Source organism: Mastigoproctus giganteus, chromosome 1, assembly GCF_048544385.1.
Source record: "Mastigoproctus giganteus isolate SK-2022 chromosome 1, ASM4854438v1, whole genome shotgun sequence".
In the NCBI taxonomy this organism is placed as follows: Eukaryota; Metazoa; Arthropoda; class Arachnida; order Uropygi; family Thelyphonidae; genus Mastigoproctus; species Mastigoproctus giganteus.
In genome coordinates this window covers 95,191,103-95,211,248 of record NC_143575.1, presented here as the reverse complement: position 1 = coordinate 95,211,248, position 20,146 = coordinate 95,191,103, and the positions used below count along the sequence as shown (strand labels likewise).

Sequence of the window (20,146 nt, the reverse complement as noted above, 5' to 3'; positions counted from 1 at the left end):
CTTTTGTTATATAACTACTTTTCTAACACACTAACCACTAACTTCGTATCGCTTGGTCACTGGTGGCACCGCTCCTGCCTCCATGTGGCACGGCCGGTAACCTAGGGGATAAATCAACCCTCGGGGCTAAAAGGAGCAGTAATGGAAACCAATGAATTTCCATATATACAGCCCGAGAGTGCTCGATATGAAAATCATGAAACCGACCATGACTTCTCTACCTCGAAGAGAATGAAAAAAGATGCAGGCAGACAGCGATCACCAGCCTTCCTGATTATCCATTCTCTGTCAGCACAGACTGTTAGCAAGCTCTCCCCTTTCATCATACAATGATGCCTGGAACATGCAGCAGCATCACCAAAAATGGTGAAATGTCTCCAATCCGGGGACTTGCTAATAGAGACTTCTCTCCCAAGACATTCTGAACAACTATTAAAACTCACCACTTTAAGCAAAATTCCAATACAAGTCACTCCACATCCCCTAAGATGCTACAAATGCCAGAAATTTGGTCACTCCCAGACAGCATGCCGTGGCATTTCAACATGTCCAAACTGTGGCTCCACAACTCATACCCAATCAGAATGCAAGGCACAAACTCCGCAGTGTCCTAATTGCAGGGGAAGCCATCCAGCATACTCTAAAGAATGTGATCTCTGGAAGATAGGCAAAAAAATACAAAAATATAAGACTGAAAATAAAGTCTCCTATCAAGAAGCTAGGAAACAAATTAAACTAATTTGTTTAATTAGTTTAATTAGGCTCTTATGCCTCGGCTATCCACTCTCACCAATCAGTGGCATGTCAGACAGAAGTGTCACTCTCTCCAGATAAATCGATCACAGACTGGGCTCGATCAGTTCTATCGACCCAGTCTACATCAAAGCCAAACCAGTAGATCAAAATATGAATACGCCTCTCACAGTTCCAACCCAAATCATAACCCACGGTAAAGTAACAGAAAAACTGCAAAAATCAGATCCTATCGAGGTTAATCAACCACCCTCAACAAGGATGGATACTGATGATATGATCACCCAAGACCTTCTTGAATTACATGCAGATGGTGAAATGGAAGATAACAATGATTCAACGCGCCCCAACTTTCCCAGAAAAGAAAAACCTAAGCTAGATCGTCACAAACAACCCACTTATAAAAAGCAGTCAGATTCATCTCCCTCTTACAAATCCAAATAATGGTACAGATCATCCAATGGAACTGTAGAGGCCTTCACAGTAACATCGATGATATCCATGAATTAATTCACCACTTCAGACCTCTTGCAATGTGCTTGCAGGAAACAAATTTGTCACCTCAGATCTCAATCAAAATCAAAAATTATACTATGTTCAGACAAGACAGAGCTGGCACTAATAGTACTCACGGAGGAGTAGCAATACTCGTGGATTGAAGCATCCCCTCCAGACGCATCCATTAACAAACCGACTTAGAAGCTGTTGCCACTCGCGTTGTAAATGGTATTACACTGACACTGGTTTCAATCTATCTTCCACCAAATCATCAATATACTATTCAGGAAATTGAAGATCTCGTTTTGCAGTTACCATCTCCATTTTGTATACTAGGAGACTTTAATGCCCACCATCCAATATGGGGTTCCCCTATATCATACAGATGAGGGAAGCATATTGAAATGTTGATAGACAGGCTGAATTTAACTTTACTAAATACTGGCACTCCCACATATATTCATCTCCCTATAGGTTCAACATCTGCAATAGACCTTTCCATTTGTTCCCCAATCCTCTTTCTAAGTATAGATTGGGTAACTCTAAGTGATCCTTATAGCAGCGACCATTATAGCAGCGACCAAATCAAATTCTGACAGCCACATCCGCTGCCATTCCTCAGTAACAAGTGAGAAATAGACGAAAAACAAATTACTGGTGGAATGAAGACTGCAACCATGCGAAAAAAGAGAAAAACAAAGCGTGAAACCTTTTCCGCAAACACCCAACCACCTCCAATCTTATTAGTTATAAACGTCTTAGAGCAAAAGATCGTTACATCATGCGAAAAAAGAGAAAAACAAAGCGTGAAACCTTTACCGCAAACACCCAACCACCTCCAATCTTATTAGTTATAAACGTCTTAGAGCAAAAGCTCGTTACATCAGATGCAAAGCGAAAAAAGAAAATTGGATTAAATTCACCTTATCGGTAAATAAAAATACCGATATCAGATTAATCTGGAGAAAAATAAAATGTTTAAACAGTAAATTCCCTTCTTAATCCACCCCACTACTGAATTGGAATGGACAGGAGCTTACTACTCCTACAGAAATATCAAATGTACTGGGGATTGTATTTTCTCAGTTGTTCTCTTCTATCGCCTATGATCAAACATTTCAAAAACTTAAAACAGTTGCAGAGAAATCCAGACTAAATTTCACTGACAATTCCGCTTTATCTTATAATAAACCATTTACCATGCTTGAGCTGCAACAATCCCTTAACAACTCAAGAAACAGTCCTGCTTGCCCAGATGGGATATATTATCCCATCTGGGCCAGCTATTAACCCGTTGTGTAATGCTCCGAAATTTTGATCAAAGATCACTCTCCTTACTGCTCATATTTTTCAATAAAATTTTTTCCAAACATACCTTCCCAAGTTCCTGGCGTCATTCTTATGTACTAGCAATTGCAAAGCCCGGTAAAGATCATTCTGTTCCGCAAAATTATAGACTGATATCCCTTACCAGCTGTCTAAGCAGAACTCTCAAGAAAATGTTACATCGCCGTCTCACTTGGTTCCTGGAGTCCCAAAACTTGATTAACAACAACCAATTTGGATTCCAGAAAAATCGATCTTCATTGGATCTCATTATCAAAACCGAAACAAACATTAGAAATACTTTCATCAAGAAGGAACATCTCGTCATGGTCTGTCTTGAAAGATCTGCATTCTCTTAGCCTGAGAGGTAATTTACCATACTTTATCAAAAATTTTCTTCATTGGAGATCCTTTCAAGTTCGTTACCGGGGAACCCTCTCTAAGATCTTTAGCCAAGAAGAAGGAATTCCGCACGGGTCGGTTCTCAGTGCCACTTTGTTTGCAATGAGAATGAACCATATAATTGAACTCATTCTGAAAACTGTAGATTCGTTCCTTTTCGCAGATGATCTCTCAAAAACCTGTCATTCTCAAAACATGCATTATATTGAATGCCAGCTACCAATATCAATTAATCTCATCTTGACATGGATGACACAAAATGGTTATAGACTCTCCAGCCAGAAATCTGCTGCCATTCACTTCTGTACCAGATGCAATATGCATCCTGAGCCCCAGTTCCACTTGAATAACCATCCGCTTCCCAAAGCTAATTCTATTCGTCTTCTAGGATTATTTTTCGACAGTAAATTAAACTTCTAAAAACACATTGAATATCTCCGGACAAATTGTCAAAAGAAACTGAGCATACTCAAATTTTTATCAGCGACAACATGGGGAGCAGATTGTTACAGCCTGCTTCACCTATACAGAACCATAATTAAATCATGACTACGGGGGCGCCTGTTTTCGATTCTGCTAGGGAGAGTGTTTTATCTCGCCTCAACCCTATTCAACATTCAGCTCTTAGAACAGCATTAAGTGCATTCAGAACACCTCCAGTGCAAAGTTTATTTATTGAAGCCGATGAACCTCCTCTAAATATCAGGAGAAAGATGTTGCTGTTGAACTATGCAATCAAGATCCAATGCCAGATGACCCATCCTAATTGGTCAATACTTTATGATCTGCTGTATATGACCCTGTATAGAAACAAACCACAGACAGTTCGGCCTGCTGGTATTAGGCTAAAACATCTAGCAGAAGATTAGGATATACACTTTGATAAAATCTTGCAAGATCCTATAGATCCCGACCCTCCATGATCTGTCATCATGCCATGTTGTGACAGTTATTTCCACCAGTGGCGTAAACACTCTCTATCAGATTTTACCATCCAACAGCTACACATTGAACATACTCAACATTATCCTGACTCTGATAAAATATATACAGATGGATCGAAGTCTGAGAGTGGATCGGGTGCAGCAGTGGTACTCCCTGATAACATCATTTCTCTATCTCTACCGACAGAGTGTAGTAGCTACACGACTGAATTATATGCCATAAAGCTTGCATTAGAAAATGTCTTCCATATGTCAATTCAAAAGAGCATAATATACACAGACTCGCAAGGTTCCGTATTAGCATTGCAAAACAATTCCCTGCCTACTCACCCCTTATTAAAGCTCATCAAAACACAATTGATACATCTTAGAGAGCATCAGCAAAAGGTTATTTTCTGCTGGATCCCAGGCCATACCGGAATACCAGGAAATGAAATTGCAAATAATGCTGCCAAAAATCCATCCAGCTCAGCCCAAATGAATTCCCTAGTACCGGTCACAGATTATAAAATGAATATACAAAGAATATGTAAAGATCAATGGACTCTTCAGTGGCAAATGCAATTTCATAATAAACTACTCCAAATAAAACCCTTACCAAAATTATGGGCTTCTAGCTCCATAGCAAGCAGACAAGAAGTAATTCTAGCCATAGCTAGAATCGGCCATACTCATTTAACCCATCTGTTTCTTTTGTCAGGAAATGATCCTCCCCAGTGTAGTCATTGCCATACACCACTCACAAACACATACTTCTGGACTGTACTCAATATAATAATGCTCGACTAATGTCTTTCAGTTCTCTATCAAATTTAAAGGAATCTTTGTCACTTAGCTGTATCATAGGCGAAAATTCAAATCTCGCAGAATTCTTCTCCTTCCTAAAACGAATAGGATTGTATAACCGTTTTTAACTGCTTCTAAATCAACAAACACAGGCAGTATGCACCACTTCCATAAGTGCAATATGGCCTAAGTAGCCATTGCACTTAAAACCCCAACAACAACAACAACAACAACAACAACCTACATCTTGGGGACCACGCCACTGTTCTGACCTTTTCGAAACCTGGAAAAGATCCCACCAGCCCTTATAGTTACAAACCAGTTTCCCTCTCCATTTGCCTTGTTAAAATTCTTGAAAAAGTCATCTCATTTGGATTGTTGGAAAAACTACATGTAATGAGTAATAGTTAGCATGATTTTTGACGAAGCAGGTCTGCCTTAGATCACATGATCAAGACTGAATCTGCAATTTGCAATACCTTCGTGAAAGACGAACACTTTGTTATGGTCTCCATAGACATAGTATCAAACAAATGCCATCTCTGTCTAGAATTACAGCATTCTCAGAGACCTACATGCTCTTGATCTATGAGGCAGGTTGTCTTGCACAGTGGAAAGAGCTAATGCACACCCAGACCAATAATAAATTTTTCCAGTTGAAACAGGACCCAAAATGTTGCCACTTGAGCATTCAGTCAACAAGAAGTGGTACTTGCACAGGCAAGAATAGGACGTACTCATCTGACCCACATCCATCTACTCATAGGTGGTAATCCTCCTCAGTCCATACTGCTCAGCACATCTGACAGTCACCAAATATGGAGGATGCGGAAAGGTCAGGGAATGACCACCGCATATTCTGGAGCAATATGGCCTTAGTTGCTAATGCTCCTAAAAACCAAATAACAACAACAACATCTGACAGTCAAACATATTCTTATTGACTGTCCTGATTAGTCAGAACTTTAGTCCTGCTTTCTCTGACTAATCTTCAAGAACCAATAACAGTAGAGCATGGATGGGCAATCTCCAGTCTGCGAATGTGCGTAACCTGGCCCGAGGTCGTTTTCAAAATATGTATAATAAAAGGCCTGCTGTTTATTATATATATTTTTCAATTAATGGAATTTCTGAAGTAAATTTAGAAAATACTCTGCACATTGCTATGACAAATATTGATCCAGGTATCGATTAATGGATAAAAAATAAACAGTATATTATAAAAATAAGATATTGCAATTTTTGGGAATTTTATTTGTATTAGTAAAATAATAAGAGGAGTTTACCTCAATATAATGCATAGAACACTTCCGTATGATACCCTCCAGAAATTAAAATGGAAAAAACGAAAAAATTGACAACTTACCGGTACATTAGAGTAAGATATAAATAATTAAATAATCAATTTAACACAATTCAAATCAATTTAAAACAATTAAAAATCAAATTAACGCAATTAAAAGAATCTAACGAAAATATTCAAAACGATTTTCATTCCTGTGATCACGACATACGGTCGAAAAGCGTTGTCAGCTTCAGGAAGGAAAATCGTTTTGAATATTTTCGTTAGATTCTTTTAATTGCGTTAATTTGATTTTTAATTGATTATTTAATTATTTATATTTTACTCTAATGTACCGGTAAGTTGTCGGTTTTTTTTGTTTTTTCGTTTTAATTTCTGGAGGGTATCATACAGAAGTGTTCTACGCACTATATTGAGGTAAACTCCTCTTATTATTTTACTAATATTATTATCAACTTAGAACATATTGAGTAGTACAGCTCTGATTCATACTATCTAGGGAATTTTATTTGTATTTTGTTTTTCTTATTGGTAAAATTAATTATACATATAAATATTACAATAAATAACATAAAACTGTTTGTGATAATGTTTTCATTATACACTTAATAATCTTAAAATTTGTGAAAGCTAGAAAAAAAAATTTGGCTGCATGTACCTCACAGACATTTTATTTGGCCTGCCATTTATAAAGGTTATCCATCCCTGCACTACAGCATATTATTGGCGATAACAAATATAAATGAACTTTTCCACTTTCTGAAAAAAATTGGAATATATCATCAATTCTGAATTATTTCCTAACATATTCTTCTGAATAGGCACACTATGGCCAATGTAGCTTATGCACCACTAAACATCTATCACACACATACCCATCCCCCCCCCAAAGCCTTAAACACCTCAGTCAGACCTCCTTGCATATGAAGGCACTCTCACCAGGAGAAGACTAATTCTGTAAACTGCAGTGTCCCAAGGACCTCCTGAAAGAGGGCTCCCGGTGGTTAAGGGGCCCAGCTCCAACACACCACTTTAACCCTTTGCTTTGGCCAAGTTAGGAACTCTTGAAAGACCTTATCAGAATATCAGTCAGTAGGTGGATTTATCTTCTTGGATCAGTTGCAATCTAACAATTCTCCTCTGCTTTAGTGGGGACAGACTTAAGACTTCTTACCTACTATTCAGCTCACTTACATGCCCAGTTAAAGTGGAAGTAAGGTGCCTCCATAGCCAGGTGGGTAGGAGCAGCAGTGCGGAGCACACGCTTCTTGATTAGACCGGGGTTCAAGCCCGTGACCACCAAATACGGAGGATGCAGAAAGGGCAGGGAATGACCACTGCATATCCTTAGTTGCTAATGCTCCTAAAAAACCAAATAACAACAACAAAGTGGAAGCAGATATTTCTTTGTTGGGCTCCACAGTGAGTGGGAAACTTTATAGCACCAAATTTATTTCATTTTTTCTGTATGAGTAATTCAGATGTTTTCTGTGGCCCCCAGCAAGTTCCCAACTGATCAAATGATATGCACAACACCACTTTCAGATGACACAGAACTGAGGAAACACCATCAGTGACAATACTTCATCATGCATTGAAGAAGTATCACCTTACCTTCATCCAGAGAGAAGGAATTAGGTTTGGCAATCCCCAAAATCTGATAAAAGATTGCATTCTAGGGATCTTTTATTTAAAACCTCATACCCCGGGTATACAGATAAAATCCTGAAAGCCACATCAGTAGGAAGAATACCTATCACACAGCCCCCCCCCCCCCACACACACACACAAAAAACAAATGGGCACTGAACTCTTATTGCTTTTTCTGAATTGGACCTCCTCTGGAAGGTACTATCCCAGCTCATGATGTCATTCAACAGTGCTAGCTTTCCCTAGATGATCCATAGTAGTTTGTATGGTACTTAGAATCCCACTCGATCATTAATTGTAATCAGTATGGCTTCTGCAAAAACCAGTCCATATTAGTTGGTATGATGAAAGCTGAGAGTAACATACGGAATGCTTTTGTCCAAAAAGAACATCTTGTCATGGTATGTCCGAATATTGAAACTTTTGACACTACCTGGTGCTATGACATTCTTCAAGATCAATCAGTATCCCACTTTATGCTTCTTTCTCTTCACTAGAAACAGTGCTGTTGTAGGCTCTAAAGTGTTTTGTCAAATACCAGAAACTGGGAAATGGATGACCTGTCAGATGAAAACTCCATGCAAATGATACAATGGAATCAGTAAAACCTGTCTTCTCTGGAAAGGACAAAGGCATGGTAACTTCAAATTAACTGGTTTTACTGTTTTTCAGGGATTGAATTAAATGTGAGGTGATGATTAAAATAATCCAAAAGTGATTGAACATTTTCTGGTACGAGGTTTTGCTATTTATTCTGTTTAATCTGTTCGTACATTCATATTTATGTATAATCACTTACTTTATTACTGTAATTTAGATATAATGAAAAAAATTAAATGGATGGTTGTTCACTTCTGTCTCAGAAAAAAATTAATTTAATAAAATTGCTTAAATATAGATGAAATTTTACACTAAACTATTAGTAAAATAGGAGGATAATTAATGCAGCTTGGTTTAATTTCATTTTCAGGATGAATGTGTTTGCAGTAGTCTGTTACTCCTTACTAGTAACATAATGATCACTGCTGAAGAGGTGAGTTAAACTGCATTTTTTCCCCCCCTTCATCTATAAGCGACTTAGTAATGGGGAAACATAATCAAGTCACTTATGACTTGCTTGTATTTCTCCATTTTGAGCAATGCTTTTTAAATAAAAAGCACTTTTCCAAATAAAGAAGTATATTGCTATTTTAAAATGCATTCTATTTTCTATAATGTATCAATATCATATTCTGGATGCACCTCACCAGGGTTGCCCCAGCTACACTACACACTTTAAATAAAATGCATGCTTTGTTTGTTTGTTTGTTTGTTTGTTTGTTATTTGGTTTTTAGGAGCATTAGCAACTAAGGCCATATTGCTCCGGGATATACGGTGGTCATTCCATGACCTTTCCGCATTCTCCATATTTGGTGGTGACGGGCTCGAACCCCGGTCTAATCAAGAAGCGTGTGCTACGCACTGCTGCTCCTTCCCACCTGGCAAAATGCATGCCATGCCCCATTTTAAATAAACTATGCATACTCATATAAATGCTTACGGTAAATTTTACTGTGTAACAATCAATATTGTACTTCAAATCAGTTTTCCATTCATGTTATGGCTCTGTTTTTTTCTTGCTGGTCTTTAATAAGTTATTGACAAAGGAAGGCAGTGTTACAGTTCATATTTAAATTCTTCTGACTATTGTAAATGCAAGTTTGAACAGTAGCCATCCTGTACATTTATTTTTATTTTGAAATTAACTATTAATTATATTAGTTAAATCTCTATTGATTTTTAAATTGAGGGGAGTACAATATATGTTATTTGATTTCTTGGGTATTTTGAAAACGAACAAGCATGTACCATATTAAAGGTATTCAAACACAGCTGAGGAAAATTTTATTCTTAATTGCTGCTTCCCACTAGTGTTGAAGAGTGTAGTTGCTGACAGTACATGGTATATGCACTGCTCACAATACAATACAAGAAGATTCAGAATACAAGTAAAACCCATTGTAACGTGATGTTCGTGGTTCAAAGAATCACATTAGAAAATTCTATCCATTTTTCAACATTCAAACTTCATATGTACTATCAATTTTCTTCTCTTTTTTGTGTGCGATAATTGTAATACCGTGTCTAAGAAAAATAATAATGGAAATAATGTGCAATTGCGTTGTTTCAATCTTTTATTGTTGCACCTTACAATAAAGTATTTAAAAACAATACTCATGAAAAGTAATTAAGTCCAGTTTGCAAACCAGCAAGTGCCTCTGCGATACAAGTCAACAAGTAAAGTTACAAGTCGTTTATTATTGTTCTTATGGAAATCAAAGGATGTGTATCACAGATTTGTGTTAAACTGAAAATAACTGCATGTGTTCACAGGGCGCCTCTGTAGCCAGGTGGGTAGGAGCAGCAGTGTGTAGCACACATTTCTTGATTAGACCGGGGTCCGTGACCACCAAATACGGAGGATGCGGAAAGATCAGGGAATGACCACCGCATATCCCTGGAGCAATATGGCCTTAGTTGCTAATGCTTCTAAAAAAAAAAAAAAAACCAAACCAAGCCAAAAAAACATGTTCACAGGGAATCCAAAATGTTTATCTTCAGTGACTAAAAACACATTTCAACTGACAGAAAATGGGAGCCATGCTAGCATTGTGTTATAATTGGAATTGTGTTCTAACAAGTTTCATCTGCACTGGCTTTTTTCATATTCCAAACATGCTGAATAAATTTTTTATATATAGCACCAAAAAATTATGATCTAGGCATCAGTGAAACCATGCGAAAGTTTCTCAATTCCAAATTTTTAATAATGGTTCAGGTGGGGGAGGATAAAGAATAAAAAATAAATCGTGTAAACGCCTGCAATTGGCAGGCCATGTTTTTCACAAATTAAAGTGGACTTGGCGCATTATAGCCTGGGCTACTCATGCACCATAAAAACCAAACCAAACAAATTAAAGAATTAAATTTCAGCAACATAAGGTCAAAAAAATTTTACATTTTCTTGCGGAAAATACTGAACTAGATAAAATACTTCAGAATAAGCAATAAACATATGAAACTGTGAACCAAGTATACAGCTTTTATAGCACGATAGTGCAGCTGATGTTAAGCAAAATCCCAGCCATAATGCAAATAGTCCCCAGTTCAGTCAGTGTCCTGCTATCAAATAGTTGTTCATTTTATGTGCCTTTCCTTTTACAGTGTTCATTTATTGACCACAGTTTAATGACTACAGCAAAGCAAATTTATTGACCACAGCAAAGTTGCATCAAGGCACAAAAATTGGAGTTTGTTTTGATGCAGGTTTGCATTCTGGCAGTGAACGTGTTAATAGAGATCCGGCTTTAACCAGATCACTATTATTAAACACCTTCTGATTTTAAGCCTATAGTTATGTCAAATGAACTAATAAGACTCGTAGTAAAGAAAAAAAATGTATGGGATGAATATAAATAATCAGGCGACACAGAAGCCTATCGTAGATATAAGGTCTGTAATCAAGTCACACAGGAGGTTAGGCAAGTGAAGACAGATTATGAGAAATCTTTGGCAAAGGATGCTAAGAAAAATAGCAAAGGCTTCTATACTTTTATAAACTCTAAAAGGAAGGGAATGAATCAGATTGGTCCACTTTATATCACTGGTTTGACTGTAGATGATCATTCTAAGAGCTGCCAAACTAAATGAGCATTTTACATCTACATTCACACGTGAGGAGTTATTCAAGGAGTTAAGGGCTAGATGTGTATCAAACTCTAACAGGGAGTTAAATGATTATGTAATAATTGAGAGCAAAAAAGTGGAGGAGAAATTGTTTAAGTTAAACATAAGAAAGGCACCCGGGGTGGATGGGATCTATCCAATTAAATTAATAAAATAATTAAAGGAGGTGGCAAAGGAAGTAAGCAAACCCTTAGCCATAATTATGAGGGCATCCTTGGACTCAGAGAAAGTCTCCACAGATTAGAGATGTGCAAATGTATCTCCAATTCACAAAAGGGGTTGAAAGGGTGACACGAGTAATTACAGACCTGTTAGTTTGACTTCTGTTCCAGGGAAAATAATGGAGTCAGTGGTTAAAGAAGCATTGCAGGATCATCTTGACAAGACTGCAGTAATAATAAAGACACAGCATGGGGAAGTCTTGTCTGACTGATTTGATTGGATAGTATGACGTGGTCACAAAGCAACTGGATGCAAAAAATAGTTTTGATACCATCTACTTGGGTTTCAGGAAAGCTTTTGATACTGATGAACATGGAAGACCACTGTACAAGTTAGAGCAGTATGGCATTAAGGACAAGTTGCTACAATGGATAGTTGAGCGGGAGAAGACAGAGAGTGGTAATCAATGGACACTGCTCTTCGTGGACTAATGTTATTAGTGGTGTCCACCAGGGTTTGGTGTTGAGCCCATTGTTGTTGTTTTATATGCTTGATATACCTTCATCAATGATATTGATGAAGGTATATCAAGCTTATTGTCAAGGTTTGCAGATGATACAAAAGTTGGCAGGGTTGTTAATAAGAGTAATGACAGTATGCTGCTGTAACAGGATCTGGAGAAGTTGGGCAGATGGGCTGAGAAGTGGCAACTGAAGTTTAACATTGACAAATGCAAAGTACTGCATATGGGTAGCAGTAACCCCAGAGAAATATACCAACTGTTTGGTGTTACACTCAGAGTAGTGGAGAATGAAAGAGACCTGGCGGTAATTGTGCAGTCAGATATGAAGTTTTCTGACAGTGCTGACAGTCTGCCAGAGTAGGTCATGAGATCCTGTCAGTGATATACAGGAATTTTTCTGGCAGCAATAAGATGATTATCCCCTTGAGTACCGCGTACAGCTCTGGATGCCTGATTTTAGGAAGGGTATAGGGCTACTAGAATGGGTACAGAGAAGGGAAAAGGCTGGTGAAGGGAAGCAAATTACAGCATCTGTAGAGTAGGCACCTGTGAAGTGATCTGATAGAGGTGTATAAGGCCTTGTATGGATTGAGCAGGCTCAATGAATTGCTCAGATTAGAAACCTGAGGGGCCATAAACTGAAACTGAGGAAAGACAGTTGTCGAATAGATGTGCAGAAATTTGCCTATAGCCAGAGGGTAGTTGATTGCTGGAACAAACTTCCATCTGTTGTTGTGGAAGTTGATAGCTTAAATAAATTCAAGGCAGAACTAGACAAACATTTGGAATGAATGGATGGGTGAAATGGGAAGTATTATTTTATTTGTCTGATGCTGTATAATCTTGCTTTCTTGCATCATATGCCTCTACTAATGCTAATGGCCATGTACAACTGTGTTCTGTCATTCTCCTATTATAAATTTTCTTTATTATAAATTTTCTTGAACAGTGCAAGACTTAAAAAAAAAAAAAAAATGTCGAAAGTGACTTAGTTACTTTTCATGAAGTGGTTAATATTAATTACTTTTATCAGCCAAGACTTAGTTTGTTCGCTCCAGGTTCTAAGTGTTCCCTGGCTGATTGATCTGATTGCATTTTCCAAATTGATTTCAAAATCTTTTCTTAGAAAGGAATCTTCTTATAAAGTTAAAATTTCAGTTTTAAGTTATAAAGTCAAATAAACTTCAGGCTTACAAGTAGTAAACAAACTCAGAAAAGAAAGTAACCTTTCCTTTTATTTTCTTTTTCACTAACCGAACTAACCTAATACTACTTGGCTACTGCTCCAGGACCAAATGGAGTATAAAATTGACTTCATGACATTTCCATCTACTGATGGAAATGTCATGAAGTAAGCTAATCTGGAAACCAATGACAAAGTCTATGAAACGGCCTCAAAGTCTATGAAAAGGCGTCTCAACTGAAAAGGCCTCTATTTCACAAGATGTTCCACCCATTTTAATAATTTATTCACTGGAAACTCAACCTCTAAACAAGCTGTCACCTTTTCTTGTACAGAAAAGTATCGAGGCAATTTCTGGTTGTCCCAAAATGGTTAAAGGGCTACATCTGGAGATGATCTGATTGAAACTTCTGATTCAAGACAGTCAGAACAGTTATTAAAATAGATTACTTTTGCTGGACTTGCTGTTACAGTCATCTTGCTATCCAAAATGCTTCCAAGGAAGTGTGATTTGTTAATCATCTCAGAGGAATAAATAGTAGAAGAGCTAAGAGACCAATGAGTTGTTAAAGCAAAACACATTAAGTCTTAAAAATATGGCAGTCTTATTCCTAAACCTAGTATCATGCTCATGTTTAGCACCCCAAGCCTGCCACAAACAGTCAAAGCAGGATATTTATTATGGCAAATCCATCTGCACAAAATCCAGTCAGGTGATATAAATATCAAAAATACGGACATTTGCAAGCAACATGCCCTCACTGTAGAATATAACCAAACACTACTGCGACTTGACCCATTCAAATTGTAAAGGAAATCATTCAGCCTTCTCTAAGATTTGGGATTTATGGAAACTTGGTTAAAAATACCAGAGTAACATATCCTGAAGCAAGAAAACAAATCATGTCAAGTATGCCTGCACACTCATATGCAGCTACTGTTGAAAGCTACAGAACAGCTTCTAGCCAAACAGATTCTCAGTTTCTCTGACGGTTTTAATTGTTATATAGGCCAAAACAGTACTCTCTTCCACTAAGCAAATTATTTCCTCAAACACCCTGATAACTGTAGCACCTCACTAAAACAAAGCATGCTGTCACTAATGACAAGAAACAATCACATTCTGCTAATATGGAAATAGATGATTGAACAGATGAAAATGATACAATACTGATGCTGCACACAGACAATGGCTGCTCTGTCTTTCCAAAAAAGAACAGACAGAAATAGGCTTGATATGTAGTAACTTCCTCTAAAAAACAGTCAGATCAAACAACATCATCAGCCAAAACCAATGCAGACCTTTATATAGTGGGAGTGCTTAGGATTGCACAGCTACAGAGATGAACTGGAAAATTTAATAGAACAGTTGGACCCTGTTGGGATATGTGTTCAAGAAAATTATCTAAACCCTGAAGTATCTCCCAAGTTGCATCATTTATAGATGTCACAGAAGTACAGAATTACCAAATCGTGTGGGAATTGTTGTTCTGATTAGATGTAATCTACCTCTTCAAACTGCTGCTACCCCTATGGTGATAAGGGTAGTGGCAAAATGCATTATTATTGAGATCACTTTAACCCAGGTTTCTATATATGTATATATATATATTCTACCAAATTTTTTTAAGTTCTTAAACATGTAGTAGCTCAACTTAAGTCGCCAATTTGTATCTTGGGAGATCTGAATGGCCACCATCCATTATGAGGATCCCGGGGGTGGCTTAACAGAATTATTACTCATTGTTTACCAACTAGCTCTGCTAAACAGGATCACATATTTGCATCCATATCCCAACAGGTAGTGCCTGTTCTCCCTCAATCTAACCAGGTGTGGAATGGTCAATGCTGAGTGATTCACATAACAGCAGTCAGTTTTCTATTATATGTAAAATCCAAATACAATTAACCTCTTGCCTGACAAGCCACATTACCATGTAACTTTTGTAAAGCACATTTGAATGATTACAAAAATCCTGTTCAGTTTGATGATCAGATAATTCTATCTGAATCCATTGACGACATTACAGTGGACATTACTGAACAAATATTAGTAGATACTCCTGAAGTGATACCAAAATCACAAGTTAGAATTCTTCATTGCATACAGAATGCACATTCTGTATACAATAAAGTTGCTGTTCATAACACCTTTCACGGCTACAAGTCAGAGGTTGGAATAAATTCCGCGAGTGTCTCATGACAGATAACCTAATAAATTAAGAGAGACTCAAAGCTGAAGCCTGATGAATTACTCGTAAGTCTGCCTTTTGCCCTCAGTACAGCAGCTATCCGACTTGGCATTGATTCAACAAGATGTTGGAAGCGTTCGGGAGGTATGGCCAACCAAGCTGTGTGTAATGTGGCCAGCAATGCAGGTATGGAGGTGATTGGAGTATCCAGATGCCTGATATGCCTTTCCATAGTGTCCCGCAGGTGCTCTATGAGATTGATATTGGTGGAGTTCGGAGGCCAATTGATGTGCTGGAAGTCAGAACTGTGTTCCTCGAACCATTCCTGCAGAACAAGTGCCCGATGGCTCGACGCATTGTCATCTCGGAAGACACTATCGCCATTTGGGAAAAGGTGGAACATAGTATGGTATACACAGTAAAAAAGCAAGCAGTTGATGATAGCAGAGACCAGTGATATGTTGTTCCACATGCACCAGGAGTCCAAGTTCCTACTAGTGAAACATGCCCCACATCATACAACTGTCTCTATCGACCTGCACATTCGATACCATGTATTATGGATCAAGAGCCTCGTGTTGTTGACACCAAATCCATACACGACCATCCACGTTGTGGAGTAAATAACGTGACTTATTCCAACCAGCACACCTTCCATTCTTCTAACGTCCAACTTGCATGCTCTTTGCACCAGGCAAGTCTTTTACACTGATGAACCTTGGTTAGGAGAGGATTCCATAGGGGTCGTCTGCTGGTATAGCCTATACGTGCGACGCATGGTCATGCCAGATATTGTTCCAGGTTGGTCCATATTGTATTGGGTAGTCAACTCTTGAACAGTGCTGCGCTTGTTCATCTGTATGAATCGTCAGACCTGGTGCTCACCTCTACCTTCAACTTTTTGCTGACCTTTGCAGTTTTGCCATCAGGTCATTGTATGACCATTTTGACAACAGTCCTAATACACTTTAACTAACTACGGCGACTCTTGAACACCCCACCAGTTCAGCTGTTTTGGAAATCGAGGCACCAGCTCGTCGAGCACCCACAATCTGCCTTTATCAAAGTCCAATAAATCCTTCCTTTTATCCATCACGCTCGGGATTTTACTACCTACTGAACCACTGACACCTTATCTATGTTACATAGTCGACTAACTCCGCACTCTTGTACGTCACATGGTCAACGGGTTGCATTCACTTTTCATAAGGTTTTCGTAATTCAGTGATCACTCAGTGTGTCTTCCCATGCCGAAATAGCAGCTCCTACTACATCTGACACATTTTCAGAATGTTAAAACTCATGCCAAATGGTGCAAGATCAATTTTGCTACCACCATTTCCTGTCCTTGTAATAAACCTTTCAAAAAAAGAACTCAAGAAATCCTTACATAATTCCTCTAGCAGAGCTGCAGGACAGAAAGGCATTTGTTACATCATGCTGCAAAACCTATATGACAAAACCTTGAACTACCTTCTCCTTTTTTTTATAACTGTATCTTTTGGGAAAATGACTATCCATTATTTTGGTGTCACTCAATTGTGTTAGCTTTTCCAAAGCCAGAAAAATATCCTTCTTTATCAAGTAGCCGGTATGACACATCAGCAAGATCTGGATGAACTAGACAGATGATAGGCTGGAAAGTGGCACTGGAGGTTTCGAACATATGGTGTTTGGTAATTGTAAGCAGGAGTTTTTCTTTTAAAATACAGACACAGAATTGTTTATCAGTGTAGTATCACCTTACAAACATTGGCTTACTAAGTTTTTCTCTTTGTGGCTTTCTTTTTTTGGATTATCTATTACAAATCAACTGGTTATGATTGCTTTGAGAAAGATACTTTTGTAGACCTTGTCTTCTTCAGAAATGTTAAATCTGGGTTTTGTTTGTAATAATGGCCGTGCTGTCTATACCTGACTATCAAGAATATTTCTGAACTTCCATGAGCTAGAAAGAGAAGTTCTGAAATGCATTTTTGATCCTTTTTTTTTTTCCCATTTGTATTCATATCTTCTCACAGTCGACATTGCTATGAGGTCTCATAACAGATTTTCCCAAGTTGTGCTTGGTGTTTTAATAACAATGCCAAGTATGACTTGGGATAATTTATTATATTTCAGTCTTTCTTGTGTACACTAGATTCCGCAACCATGGACCACATTACATCAATTCTTTCTTTTTTCATAATAGTATGTTGTCACACACTGAAATTGACAAAATTGATAGTGCAAATTATCTGTTGTTTTGTCTATTTTTTCATATTGAGAAGTGTTCTTGATTCAGTACTTACTTCACTGAAGACCCCTCAGCATTGGCACCTGTACATGGTCGTTGCCTTCCAGTGATGCTGCTGAACTTCCAGATTAGTATCACTGGAATCTGGAGTGTGAAGTCGTTCGCCATAACCTGGAAACTTGGATTGTGGTGGGTGAGGAGCCCACCCTTATACAGCACTTTGGCTTGACTGGGATAAATGAGCATATAGTAATTACTGCTAGGATCAATTGCATTCCAATAAATCTGCTTTCCTTTGGTCCTTGGACAGGGTCTTACTGGAAATGTGAGTATGGTGCTCCAAGCAAACTTGTCATCCATTTGCAGGCCTTGCTAGTTTGCAAGTGGTGTCCTCTTGTACCTCTTTTCCTCACTCTCCATTCCACAAGAGAGCAGGCAGCCAGGAAAACGTCATCCTTCTTCATTCAGAAATGATTAAAAGGGTTGGCAGGATCCTTAATATCTCTGAAAAAGCTACGAGCCGGAGATCTTTTAGTTGAAAGGCTCAAGTGTCAAACAAACTGTTCAAATGGTGTCTTCTTTGTGTCTATGAATAAGAGATCTGCTCTGACAGGTGGCAAGAAAATATCGATGTGCAAGGATGGGAATCTCATTCCAAATGGAGTTCTCGGATTTTTTTTTTTTTTTTTTTTTTTATGGAAACCCCAAACACGAGAGGTGTTAGAACCTATAGTACTTAGTACCGTGCTTGGGTTGGAGGTTGAGAAGATGAGAGAAGATATTTGTTGACATTAGACGTGAACTTCTGTAGACTGTAATTTTGATACTAGAGAGCTATTACATGCTCGAATCACAGCATGACCTCGTATACAGTATACCATGCAAAAATTGTGACGCTGTCTACGTAGGATCCACCATGGGAGTGGCACGGCTTCGAGCAAAACAACACGAAGCTTCGGTGCGGGCGGGTCGTTCGAATGCATCGGAACTTTCGTTCCACGCAATAAATGAACGACATACATTCGGCTTTACTGAAACAAAAATTATAAATATTCAACACAACTACTACAAACTACTCATTGCAGAAACCTTAGAGATGAAACTACATGAAACTTCAATCAATATCCGTAGGCCATTCCTATTATCCGACGATTGGTCACTTATACGCATGCGTGAAGAACAAATACTACAACATAAGGAAAGAAAAAAAGTTTCGGATTAATTGTGAGTAACTCTCTTCCTGTGAACATGATGCCCCGAAAAGTTCTAGTCCAACTTAAGGAATGTAGAGAATAACCCCCAACCCCTACCCCTGCCTCTTACCCATTTATTAGACCTCTAAATTTAACTCAAAATTCCAGCCACAGGACCAAAAAGAAAAATCGATCCTTAATTATTAGCCCGTTTAGACCTCCAAAATCTAACTTTATGACAATGTTTTGCAAAATTGACATCGCCTTCCCCATGAATTATTAGTGAGTTGGACAAGGAGAGTTGGAAAAGAAGCTTCCTATATCAAAAAATAAAGGTAAGCCCTGTTGATTCATAACTGTAATTTTGAAATGAACAATTGGATGAATAAACGAGGAAGATGAAAAGTTGGTTCTGTGAGTTTGAAGTTGAACAGAAAATGGATGTTGGCTGGTGGCGGCACATGTTCGGACTGTTTTGAAAGAGAGAGTGGGAATTATAGAAGCCAATTCAGAAGAACAGTGCCCATGGAAGTATCTGTAGAAAAGGCATGTAGCAGAAACAGTACATTTATGAGGCAGCGAGTGGAGAGACTCTGTTAGAGATGAGTCATTAATTATCCTAACTGCCCTCTTCTGAATGGAATCAAGAAGCCTGAGAGAGGTTTGGGGGGGGGGAGGTGAAGGAACAATATTCCATGGTAGGGTGGATTTGCAATTTCTACACAGTGAATAGCTGTTTGGAAGAAAAGTAATGCCGAGAGTGAAAGAGAAAACCAAGTTTTTTTAGATGCAGAGGAAGCAATATTTGTAATGCTTGTGCCAAGAGAGCTTAGAAGTCAGGGTAATCCCCAAAAGAGATATATCATCTTGCCTAGAAATTGGAGTGTCACCAAAGATAAGCATAGGAGCAGAAGAGTCCTTTATGCGAGATATAAGACAAGACTGAGTTTTAGAAGGTTTGAAATCAACTAAGTTGTCTTTGCTGCACTGGAGAATTACTTGGAGATTGGCATTTAAGGAATTGGTAGTGGATATTTGAGAATTTGAAGCTAATTGAGCAGGGCAAGATTTCTCAAACTAGAAAGTGGAATGCAATGTGCTATCGTCGGCAAAACTATGGATAGGATTTCCAGTCACTCGAAAAAGGTCATTAATATACAAGAGGAAAAGAGTGGGGGAAAGAACTGAACCTTGGGTGACACCAGCATTAGTGGAGAAGTTAGAAGAGAGCCATCTATCATCACTCTCAGTGAGGGATCAGAGAGAAA

At 38.2% G+C, this 20,146-nt stretch overlaps 1 protein-coding gene across 1 annotated transcript in view; it reads left to right on the top strand.

Annotated features, from left to right (window-relative positions):
• Positions 1-20,146, top strand: part of SCAP (SREBP cleavage activating protein) — a 512,327-nt gene that overhangs the window by 476,165 nt on the left and 16,016 nt on the right. Inside the window, exon 27 of the mRNA XM_090380371.1 lies at positions 8,633-8,695. Coding sequence (XP_090236497.1) covers positions 8,633-8,695 — 63 coding nt within the window. The remainder of the gene's footprint in view (positions 1-8,632; positions 8,696-20,146) is intronic.